The sequence below is a fragment of the Acanthisitta chloris genome, unplaced genomic scaffold (assembly GCF_000695815.1).
Source record: "Acanthisitta chloris isolate BGI_N310 unplaced genomic scaffold, ASM69581v1 scaffold4405, whole genome shotgun sequence".
In the NCBI taxonomy this organism is placed as follows: Eukaryota; Metazoa; Chordata; class Aves; order Passeriformes; family Acanthisittidae; genus Acanthisitta; species Acanthisitta chloris.
Genome location: NW_008675214.1, coordinates 43976 through 56978, shown reverse-complemented (window position 1 = coordinate 56978; position 13003 = coordinate 43976). Strand labels below are relative to the sequence as shown.

Sequence of the window (13003 nt, the reverse complement as noted above, 5' to 3'; positions counted from 1 at the left end):
TACATGAAAAACAAAAATAAAGCCTATACTAAATCTGTCAGAAGGTTCTTACTTTTATTATTAAAGGACTTTGAGACTCTTAGAAGTGATGACCAAGTTTTAAGTTACTATGCTCAGCTGACTACATACAGCTCAGCATAGATACCAGTGGGTGTAGGGTAAGTCTACCCCATAGACACCTATGAGGTTAAAATCTGAGGTCATGAACTGCAGCACCTGAGGACATACTGGCTACTCTACTGTTTCCACCACAAACTGGCAGAAAGGCAGCTGAGACAGCATGAATTTGCTTTAGCATGAATGACCTAAGCACATCTGAAAGCAGGTTAAGATGCACTTCTCCTTCACTAATCTGCAAGGCTACATAAATTAGCTTTCCCTGTTCAGACCCACTTGTTAGCAAATGGCTAACATGCCTGCTTCACAGATCTGGGTAGTTCTAAAAGGTGTTTGAGGTTACAGCCTCAGTACCTAAGAAAAATAGCATCTTTAGCTTTTGAAATAAAAAGACAAGGCATTTCAATCAGAAATGTCTTGGGGAATTAAGATACAGAAGGAAAGAAGCCTACTGGAGATGGTCTTTCTCCCCTACAAAATGCAGTTTTTCATAAATTATGCTCATTTCCATATATTTTTATTCCTTTTAAACAGAATTTAGATGTCAATTATGAAAGTTAAAAGCCACTAGGAAGCTTCACTCGCTTCTTTAAATGAGTCATTCTTTCAACCTCAGCTATCTTCATTACTTTCAGATTCTACTCTTCACCTATAAGAATCATCATATCTTTGATAATCTCAGAGAAATATCCTCAATTTCTTTTCTCCTCTTCCAGAATACAATGAGATATTTAAAGCTAGCTGTGCTGGTTTTAGCTGGGATGGAGTTAGTTTTCTCAGTAGCTAGTGTAGTGCAGTGTTTGGATTCGGAGTGGTAATACTGTTGATAATACACTGATGTTTTGGTTTCTGCTAAGTTGTATTTATCCTAAATCAAGGACATTTTCTTTCTTGTGTCTTATGCTCTGCCAGTGAGAAGATACACAAAAAACTGTGAGGGAGCATAGCCGGGACAGGTGACCTGAACAGGGATATTCCACCCCATGGCACATCATGGAAGGGCCGATCCGGGGGGAGGTTCGGGGCTGTGCCTGTCCACGGGTGCTGAGCAATTGTATTGTGCATCACTGGTTTTGTTCTTTTTATTATGCATTAGCATTTTAGCTCATTCTACTCTTTATTATTATTATTAAACTGTTCTTATCTCAACCTACATACTTAATTTTTCTCCTCCCCATTCCTCCTGGTTGGGAGGCAAGAGGGGGGAGGAGGAATGAGCAGCAGTGAGCAGCTGCATGGTTCTTGGCTGCTGGCTGAGGTTAAACCACGACACTAGGACCTACTTTATTTATTCTCTCTCTCATCCACTCCAGAATACATTCTGTCTGTTCAGGTGACAGAGACAACTCTGTGTGAAGTAATGAAAGTTCCTTCCTAGTTAGATTTCAGCTTACTAATTGTCATCTCCCTGACATCAATGGTTGCTTGTCGAATGATGTTACACCTTAAAAGTTCATGAGTTTCCTCTTCCAAGTCCACATAAGTCTGCATTTTATTCCCACTCACCTTTGACTAAGGAGAACAAATCCCAATGCCTATTTCTGAACTGTCCCCCTCATTCCAGAAACTATAGCTTCTACTCAGTTTCACCATAGTAACCTCAATCATTATCGAAACAGTATCTACTACCGGAAGGTGAACCTGTTTAGTACTGCTTGAAATACATATTTATGTTTGTGATAGCAATTGATTTAAGATGTCTACTGACCTAGATAATAACGTTACACTTAGTTTATACATATCAACACTTTAGCATTCTTTGTACATGAGAGAAACCTCTATTGAATGACTTAATTTCTTGAGCACAAATACAATATTCACAACAATTAAAAAAACTACATGAGTAGGAGCTTCTCTTCTCTGACCATGAAAAGAGAAACCTTTCTGGACATGTAATAGCTTTAAAATGAAGTCATACACCTTGAATAACAAAATAACTGTCTAGTGTCAAATTACAATGGAATGTAAATTGAACTGAACTTACATCAGTAGCTGCTGTGAGGATTTTAGAAAGGATGACTCTTGCTAATCCATCTCTGCTATAATCCAGACTAGAAACGGTCAACTTTAACAAGTGATCCTGGTTCTTCAAAGAACAAAGATTAAGAAGACTGCAGGCATGGAAGGGGAGGAAGAAGAAAAGAAAAATTAGCATTAGAACCCACTCAAACCCATCTATTTATTCAATCAATCAATAATTTAAACTGAAGTACTTTGAATCAGACTTACATTTCTATTAATGCAGAATATATATGTAAGCTATCATATGACATGGAGCAACCTTAAACTGTTAGAGCTGTGAAGTCAAATGGGGACCAAAGAATGCACTAAAGTGCAAAGGGAAAACCTCAAACCAACACTTTTTTTTTTAATTGCTCCGCAATAATTTTGCCAGCATACTTTAATTAGCAATTATGAGTATCAAAATTAATGTTCATGAAGCTCTGCAAACAATTCTTCATTGCAAAACATTGTGTATGAAGCTTGCCATCAGGTTAGTCCTATTATTTGTCTAGATTTTATTGTTAATTGAGTTTTGAGGTCAGTAAAAAACCTGCTAATAATCAACAAAACCAATGTAATTAGGGGAAAAAAAGTACATCAAAATACCTGCATCTTTGCTTGAAGTTTACTATATTTAAATAAACTGGTATTAGTCACTAGCCAATTTATTCCCAAAGGAAGTACCTGAATCTTTTGAACTTCAGAACTTCACTCAAATATACAGGACTGAAGTATATAAATACAACACACAGCAACACATTTCACAAACAGTATGATACCCAACAGCCTTTGGAAGTTTGTGCGTTTTGGGTTTTGTTTGTTTTTCTTTCTAGCCCCCCACCCCCCTTCTTTTCAGTACACTCTAATCCTTCCTGATACTGATCTCTGACAGACAGGTGTGGACAGGAAAAAGTAACCTGGTTATGCCACAATCACGTCTATCTGTTTAGGAATGACAGACTAAAAGACCCCTTCTTTAAAAAAAAGATGGGGATCTTTACCTGTAAGTAAGTCAAAATAACTTTCAGCTTTTCAGCTTTCCAGATGGTGGCACTCACACACAGTTTACATATCTATGACACTGTAAGCACAATTCAAACAGAATGAGAACACTCACCACTGAAACACATTACATTTTTCAAGCATTTTCACTCCATGAGGGTGACAAGATAAAGTACCAAAAAACAGAAAGTAGTGCTGGCTAACAGTATTTAGTAACCCATTATTCTGAAGACTACGTTCAGGTTTCATTCCTGATGAAGAGTTGAGCCAATGTACAATATCTTTAACCAATTCCTCCAGGTAACCTTGTCCATCCTAACAAAACAAAGAGGAATAGCATCTGTTAGTACAGAACTGTGTCCTGTCTCTACTGAAGCCCACCATTTTAAATTTCTTAGAATGTACAAACACAATACAGATGGAAAACAGAAATGCAGGCTGCAAACAATTCAGACTAAAGAAAAAGATTCAAGGCAAATAAAAGGAGTTAAGCTTGGAGGCATCTTAGGACCCATTCTTTCTTTCCAGGAAAAGGGAAAAGATTATTCAATGACATTTTCCTCTGACCTGAGGCATAAAAGTTTTTAGCACAAAAGAAGATAGGAGGTAGAAAAAGGAGGCTATACATAGTAAAAATAATAAAAAAATCCCTCCAAACTCTTAAGTTGCATTTAACCAGGCTGAATTTAATAAAACTTCCAAATAAACATACTCATCTTCCTGTGTCCCATCTGGACAATTCATTTTAATTTTAAGTTATATTTCTTAATTACTGATCACTTTAAACTTAACACCCAAAGTCTCAGAAGTCTTTACCAAAAATTTAAGTTTTTCTCCAAGTGACATACAGCAAGGCTACTCATTGTACCCCTAGTCTTGTAGCTGAAAATTTCTTACCTCTTCTGATTCAAGAAGAAATTCAGTAAACTGACAACCCACAACAGTGAGCTGCTTTGCCTTGGAATAGTCCAGATCCAGGTTGGCATAGAGCTTACTGCTAGGCTTGTAGAAATACAGCAATCTCCTTACAAACCTATAGAAAGCAAAAAAGAATTTGCTACTTTTCAGTACAACAAGGACAGTCTCACAATATAAAACGATGCTGCTAGAAAAGACATGTTATCATTAAATTGGTTTATTGGCAACAAATTTCCAAAAGTTATTACAAGAGTAGCAGGTAACAGTAATGAATCTATCCTAACACAATTTCAGAGGTGCTGCTGTATTGTGTGACAGAAAGGGTTTTCTATGCAATGACTTATTATCAGCAAAAGAACTTAAAACCTCTATACTCTCAGAAGCCATAGCTTGCTTCTCATTCGCATTATTTACTCTGCTGTAATTTATCCTCTGGTGCATTTCAAAGACTATTACCTAAACTAACAAAGAGCTAAAAAAGAATCTTGTGACCTGAGTTTTCTTCAGCTACAACAGTTAATGCTACTGTGAAAAACACGTTTTTGTGTTCTGCCAGGAAAAGGTCTTACTTATTCAGCAACACTATTTTCATTCACCTCACTTAACCATTTCTGAAACGTAACACAGTGACTGCAAATGTGGACTCTCAGACTCTTTGAAATTACAATAAGCAATGTAGCTTGAGTTCTGCAACACAGGAATAATCTTTAGCAAAGATCCTCCTCTACTCAATTCTTCATAAAAAAGTAAACATACATTTGTGCTTTAAAGTAACACAGAATGTTCCACCAGAAGGTAGATGTGTCAAGTATTAAGTAAACTTAATTACAGCACTGTACCTTTAGTTAAAAAGGTCAGAGTAGACCACTTTCCCTTACTCCAAACACAGGGTCAATTATAATGGAAATCTGAGGGCTTAATGAAATTTTGTCAAATTAAATGTATTTTATTCAGGGTTATTAGAAATAAATATGCATTAACATACAAATTTATAGATGTGTATATTTAATTGTGTATATATGTATGTACACATACAAGTGTGCAGTTCTGGGCCCCTCACTACAAGACAGACATTGAGGTGCTGAAGTGTGTCCGGAAAAGGGCAGTGAGGCTGGGGAAGGGTCTGGAACACAAGTCTGATGAGGAGCAGCTGATAGAGCTGAGGGTGTTTAGCCTGGAGAGGAGGAGATTCAGGGGAGACCTTATCACTGTCTACAGTTACCTGAAAGGAGGTTGTAGGCAGGTGAGGGTTAGTTTCTTCTCCCAGGTAATAAGGGACAGGACAAGAGCAAATACCCTCAAGTTGCACCAAGGGAAGTTTAGACTGGATATTAGGAAAAAATTCTTGACTAAAAGAGAGGTCAGGCATTTGAACTGCCCAGGGAAGTGCTGGAGTCATCATCCCTGGAGGGATTTAAAAGTTGTGTAGACATGGCACTTGGGGACACTGTATAGCAGTGAACAGTTGGACTTCATGACCTTTGAGGTCTTTCCTGATTTATTCTATCATTCTATATGTATATACACACTGCATTAAATGTATACGAAATGAAGGAATCTATCTTAAAAAAACCCCCACAAATTGGGAATTTCACTTCAGCAGCCATAAGATCACCACAACGAAACACTAACGTAAAAAAAAAAAAATCAACTTGTGGAAGGACAAATAAACGTAATTTACACTTGCAAAACAAAGGGGCTGAAATTTTATGATCAGCAGTGAAACTACAGAGGTTTGGGGCTTAGTTAGTTATAACTAAACAAGAGAAGAGCATTAAATCATTTAATCCACAATCCTGCAGGAAGGATCAATGAACTGCAGAAGCTTTACACTAATTCAATCCTAGATTTTCTCAATTTATTTGGAATGAAATTATTTAGGCACTGAATAATGCTTGCGTGTAGCACAAATCCAGGGAACAGGAACATGGCCCCAAATAGGTAGAAAGAGGAGTGGGCATTGGTGTCAGAATTGGGACTGCAGACATTGCTTTAGAGAAGCAATGTTATACTGAAGGGAGTTCCTCTTCTCATCTTGAGAAGAGGTGGCCTCATTGCTCTCTACAACTACATGAAGGTGGGTTGTAGAGAGGTGGGGGTTGGTCGCTTCTGCCATGCCTGCAGTGAGAGGATGAGAGGGAATGGCCTTAAACTGAAACAGGGAAGATTCAGCTTGGATATTAGGAAAAAAATTTTCAGTTAGTGTGGCCAGGCACTGGAATAGGTTACCCAGGGAGGTGGTGGAGTCACCATCCCTGGAAGTGTTTAAGAGGAGTCTGGATCTGGCGCTGGAAGATACAGTTTAGGTTTAGGTGTCACAGCAGAGTGACAGGTTAACAGTTGGACTAGATGATCGTAAAGATCTCTTCCAACCTTGATGATGTTATAAACCAACAAATTTGGAAAATAATCCTTTACCACAAAGCACAGATTGGCAATAAATGCTGTGAAGGAAACCCAGAAAAACTACAAATGCCAAATTAAATGATGGCTATGGTTACTATGGGACTACTGCTTATGCTGAGAACATGCTATTGAAGTAGCCCAACTACTTCTGGTAAAAATTAAAAACAGAGCAGCCTGGGCCTTTCGGCACATGTTCTATCTTTTGTTTTTCCCTCAAACTCATGCAGAAGTAGTTTTCCATGCTCACAAATCCAGAACCATTCAAAATAATTCAATGCATTTCTGAAATGCATGTTGAAAGTAACATCCAAGAACTAATTAGTAACACCATGAGAGCACACGCACACAAGTAATAAAAACTTAATGCCAACACACATGAAAGGAACCAGAACTGTACTGGTTTTATTTTTGGTTGGCTTTTTTTTCCCAAATCACACTTGCTTCCCTTGCCATTAGCAGATACTAGAAATAACTTCCTCTTGTTTTCTGATGAAAGCTGCAACTATAAAACCGAACAACTGTAGACTTATTCCATCAAAATTTGCCAAGTGCTGACACAAAACACATTTGAAATATCACGTTTGAAAAAATGTTTGAAATATCAAAGAACTAACACTTTTAGGTTTCAAAACTAAACAGGGCATTTGCAAAGCTAGTATGATTTTTGTTATGGGAATAAATGTATAAAGCATCTGTAAATAAAAAAGCAGTTTAAACACCTATTTAATGCAAACAGCGAAACCTAATTATCCGGATTTTCATTTTTGCTGCCTATCTAATGATTAAATTTAAGAAAGGTGATATATCCAAGGAGTATTTTATTGCAAGACTAAAAACCAGGTTTTCCAAATTTATTTCTTCAAAGAAAGTCTACGTAATTTTTTACATACCTGTGCAACTGTTCATCTTTATAGTTTCTTAGATTTATATTAGGCCACTAGAAAAACAACAAATATAGCATTATATGAAACTTGTACATCAGTCCTTGATTAGTCACTAAAATTTACTTATTTCTATCAAGTTATATTTACCTAATAATTAGAAGTCTAAGTTTTCTTGCATCTAACATTACCTCTTAGAAAAGCCCTTATTTTACTGAAAAGCCCACACTTCCTGGTTCAAGAACTGTTCAGGTTTTTTTCTAGAGAAGGACGGGGAATATTGATCACATCATACGTGTACAAGGCCACAATTCCAATAGAAAACTATGAAGAGTATGAAAAGTAAACCATTTTGCTCAGTTTCTTCTCTGCAAATAAAAAAAACTTTGACATATAAAATAGGCAAATAATTTTTTGGTTGCTGTTTTCAATATTAATCAGATTTAGCTTAAAAATAATCATTATAGCTCACTTAAATACTGCTTATGAAAGGAGTATTTAAACTCCGCTGTTGATATTTTCTAAGATGTTTCAAGAAGGACCACATGAAGAATAATACTCTCTTCAGGACCTATCCTGTCTTCCCATTATGCTTTCCTCTGTTTTTACAGCCTTCTGTTGTCTTTATAGTTTCAGATTATTATTTTTTTTGCTACTAGTGTGTATCTTCTTGTGAGGGATAAAAAAAATGCATAAAACATCCTTCTTTCCTATCTGTGTGACACAGTTCTACATCTGCAATTGGTATTCCAGTACTAAGACATGTAGTGTACTACTTCATGATTAGTAAAACTCACTACACTAATAACAGTGCCAGGTAAAGATTGAGGCTGACACTTTTCCTGCTCTTTTAGAAGCTTAGAGAGCAAGCTGAGCAAGTCAAAAAGGCAGTAAGGGACCACCTGAGATGCATGTAGTGAGGCGGCTGGCTAGAGCTGATGCTCCACAGACACAAGGCTGCGACAGACAAGAGGGAATAAGTAGCCAAATGAGATAGCAAAGTTCAAATACTGGAATCTGGATCCTGTTTGAGGACTAAAGATGGACCACTCTGATAACATTATCTCCGTTTATGCTGGTGTTGTGCAGCTTAACAGGAACAGAAGTGGTTAGAAGTAAACCAGAAAACACACACACTTCTTGTTCTGAAAGAAGTCCCTGATTTGAGACAATAGCAACTGTTCGACAGGACATTAGAAAAAACATTGCAGGGGAGGTCTGGGATAGCAGAGAAATTGGAGTTTGACCTAAATTTCAGTTAAAAAAAATCCAAAACATGCTAATGGTCAACTTCATAAAGTTTTCATTGTCAAAGTACTACAAAGACTAATTAACAGTAAGAGTCTTATGAACAGTTTCCTGATAATACCTTTAATACTGAATCAAAGGCAAAAATACCTATGACTAATAGTAGGTATCTAATAACCCACTAAATCTAATAATTGCAGTAAAAAAGATTGTAAACAGTGAAAATTGGTAGAGCCACTGTTATGTACATATTCAGGTCTTTATACCAGACAGATTCTTGCTCTTTCAAGTTTATCAGTCCCTGAAAAAAAGGCACAGAAATATTTAGTTTTTCTTTTTTTTAAAAAAACCAACATAGTTTTGTTTATGATTGACATCATTTTTTTTTTTGCACTTTCACCATCTTTGTAACAACACAGTAAAGACATTAAGAAAATGTTACTCAACAGAAGGATGGCTTTGATGCACAGAATAAGAGGAGCTATTTTGGTTTGAAGATTATACTTGGGCACTCACTCAAAGTTTTCTTACTCAAGGAAGTAAATTTCTTGCTTACAAGAAGAGGCAGCATCTTGAAAGCTGTGCATTAAATATATTTAAAACAATGGCCTCACTGTCAGGCATTTCCTTTACATTTTAAAATCAAATTTTGTAAAGAACTTGATGCAACGGGAGTATTTGTATTAGTTCAAAACATTCAATGAGGTTGTACACTAATGAAGGCTTCATATGTGGCTCAGTCTAAGTATCTGAAGTTTTATCTAGAACCCATCTCTGGCTTTAACCTTCAGTTCATGTTACATATATATAAAAAAAATGTGCTGTGACACTGAATGAGGCACTATCCCTCTAGAGTCAACTGAAATCTTATAGTATTAGCAGCTTTAAAGACAATATAGCTAATTCTGTAAAGTCTATGATATAGAACATTTAATACATACTCATTAAGAAAATTGTGAATTTAATTGTAGTATATTTTTGGATAGTTTAAGGGCTGCATACAAAGACACTACAACAGAACTGACTAAATTTCTGAGAAATTAGTTTTCTGAAATAGAACAGATTATTGGATGAACTACTGAATTAATATTAGAAAGTCAAAGCTCACATGTGAAACAGACTTTCTCAAAACAATGTTTTCAAAATATTATCATGTCCTTTATAAGCTCACCTTCAGTATGGTCCCGATTAGATTCCAATTCCAGTCAAGGTTCTCTTTGTGATTGAGAACTTGGCTGTCCCGAAGATTCATGATGAGTGCTTCCTCTGTATCCTGGAATACAGACATGAAAAACTACACTAAGTTTCCTTGGATCATTTTTTCAGTCTTGCCACATGATATATTACTATTCATGTTAACGGGCTATGCTCAACAGTCATTTGCATCTAAGGTACATTGTATGGTTATAGTACTGCATTAAAAATCTAAAAGTAAGAGAACACCACTGATCTCATAAAGCATTAAAAATTATTGGAATTTTGCTCAATTTCTAGAAATGCAGTATAGTATCCACAAGTACCCACAAGACAAGCCAAAAAATCCCCACTACAAAGAAATCACACAAATGGCTCTGAATTAGATGTGTGAAGACTGCAGAGTAGGATCCAAGTCTCCAAAATACAGCGTCAAAGTAAGTTTTGAAAGATCAACAGTGGCAATACCTTTAAAATAAAGATGTCTTTCTGCACACGGTACTGATCCCTTTTTTGGTGTGTTGAGATTGCTTTCTGAATAATATGATCTAAATGGAGGCTGTAAGGTTTAGGTCCTCTTTTCTTCATCTCATGAAAACGTTTTAAGCAGTTGAGCGCTGCACTTGCTCGTCTAATAGAAAAATAAAAAATACTATAATCAGTATTGGGCAACTATTATCAAACTAAAAACCATCACTACCTCTTGAGTAAACAGCTTAAGAAAGACCTGACCAACAATTCTGACAAGTTTTTATACATCAGTTAAGCCTCAGTCTTGTACTGGAACTATACAGAAAATTATCTTTCAGAATTTCTGAAAGCACTTAAGTAGGACCCTTATTGATAACTCTTCCTCCATTCTGCAATGAGTGGTGTCTGTCACAGTTCACAGAAGACACTTTAAAGTTGATTTACACTGTGAGATGTCAGAGCAGACCAACATTCTGCAGTAAAGTTGACAGTTCAGGGGGTGAGCTTCAATTTAGGCTAACAAAGCTCTTCTTATAAATTCCCTTCCCTCCGCCTCCGAGGGTGGCAGAAGTATCACTAGTACACTTCCTGCTCTTGTATCTAAACAGTTCAGCAACAGCATGTAAGAAGGTTTCCAGGAAAAGATAGGAAGCAATCGAAATGACAGCTGACAAGGGCAGAAACAGTTAATTACAAACTAGTGTTAGCAGAAAAATCCCCCACCTGCTGAGCAAATAAAACACAGAAGTCTGAAAAGGAGGAGTTGAGTCTACCTTTCTTCCCCATAAACAAAAACCCTCATAGTGTAGGAGAGTGCTTTTATTTTATCTTTAAAGAAATACCTTTGAACTTGGTCACTCAATTACATACATTTAATCCATAACATGGACTACAGTTTTTCAGAGCACGAAACAGTACAGATCTTGACCCCAGATAAAAAATACTGCTACAAGATTGGTTTTTTTTCCCCAACAGAAACAGAAATTCTTACTACTCTATCAGGTGTGTCCACAAATGCCAAAAAACAAACCAAGTCAAGGAATCCACAAGCATATCCCTTCTGCTCTTCATCCTTCCTCTCACCCCACCACTCTGGTCATGTGAAATATCCTCTGATGAAGTTTCACATAGGCCATTTTTTAAAACCACCTGTGGTTTTTTGTATCAAAATCATCTACTGCTTTGTAAGAAACCTTCAAAACTAAAAACCAGAAGAGGACTACACTTTTAGGAAGCACTCTACAAGTGGCATTTATCATTTCACAGTAGAAGTATGGAAACATTCTGTAATTTATTACTGACAACACAACGAAAGACAAAACAGAACGTTTTAAGTTTATCAGAACATTGGTCTGACAAGAGAGATCATGAATGGCAAGAATAATTAACAAAAACACTTCCCATAATCTCCTATTAGAAAAAAACCCAACACACTTCATTTGTCTTCTACATAAATGCAACTAAGGACACAGAGTTAAAGAAATACATATTGAAGATATCTAAATCTATCAAATCATTCAACTTCCTTTCATCAGGAGGTTTAAACTGTGTGAAGTACCCAAAAGAGGGCATTATTTTGACAGAGGTTTTTGCTCTTAAATGTAACTTAGAATTCTTACAATCTTTTCTCTTTCATGATGTCAAAAGATGCTGCCATATTCATCAGTGTTGGTAGGCAGTGCAGGTGATGGCTGTGAGAATGAGGAAGAATTGTGTTTGCCTAAAAAAACCCAACAAAACAGCAATAAAAGATTAAGTTAGAATAATTTATTACAACAATTTCAGCCATCTCTATAGGATAAGCATTTAAAGGATCTACAACTTTTCACAAGACACTCACAAATTTATGACAATGAAACTAATGTCAGAGCATAATTACACATAACATTTTGAATTTGTTATCTAACTAAACCTACAACACAGTTGAAGGTAACTCAAGCCAATTCTGGATTTTAGAGCTTTATAGTCTACATTGTTTGCATTGGTGGTATTTTTTAAGTGGTAGCATGCAAAAACTTGCAAAGCACTGGATATACTTATGCCATGTGCATCAAAGTACTGCAAAAATCTAAATCAGAAATACAATTGAAGCTGCTGATCTCTACTAAAACATTACTGCATGAAAACCCCAACTGATCGATTAATACAACTTCCTAAGTTACTAGATATTTAACTTTAGGTAGTTCTGCAAGTATTTTTGGAAACTAAAAAATGAGGATAAACTACTTGCATCTGTGAAAAACTAAATAAAAATACAAATATTCAGGGTTTTTTTATAAAGTCATGTCTGAGTAATAAATAATCTCTTCAGAAAATCAAAGAATGCCTATATTTTGCAGTATCTTTCAATGTTAGCAAGTTACTCTCATTCAGAAGTATTCAGGAAACCAGAAAAATTGCATACATTATTACAGATTCCTCTTTTTAAACTACACAACTGACTGAATACCCAAGAAATTCCATCAATTATTTAAAGAAAAATCACTGAAAGGATTAAAAAACGGATATATTGTGGTTGTGACCCACGCTGCTGACCTAAGACATTGTAAATCACTGTAGTAATAAGCAATCTTTTATCTGAAGATTGTGATCTTGGGTTTTTTTGGCATTAAGTACCAGTGAAATGAGTCTGAAGATGCAGACTGTCTGACAAGTCAAATTTTTTAAGACAAAGCTGTATTTCACAACCTTATCATCTCTTATAAAATAGTTCATTTGGAAAAAAAAAGAAAGATTAACAAACCTCAAAAAATCTGACTGAA

At 36.0% G+C, this 13003-nt stretch overlaps 1 protein-coding gene across 1 annotated transcript in view; it reads right to left on the bottom strand.

Moving 5' to 3' along the window:
- LOC103803101 (rapamycin-insensitive companion of mTOR) overlaps positions 1–13003 on the bottom strand; it is a gene marked incomplete at its 3' end in the record, with an annotated part of 41027 nt that overhangs the window by 2599 nt on the left and 25425 nt on the right. The window contains exons 14-20 of the mRNA XM_009075637.1: positions 11861–11961; positions 10239–10401; positions 9748–9849; positions 7338–7384; positions 4021–4156; positions 3239–3438; positions 2102–2228 (exon numbers count right to left, since the gene is read on the bottom strand). Coding sequence (XP_009073885.1) covers positions 2102–2228; positions 3239–3438; positions 4021–4156; positions 7338–7384; positions 9748–9849; positions 10239–10401; positions 11861–11961 — 876 coding nt within the window. The remainder of the gene's footprint in view (positions 1–2101; positions 2229–3238; positions 3439–4020; positions 4157–7337; positions 7385–9747; positions 9850–10238; positions 10402–11860; positions 11962–13003) is intronic.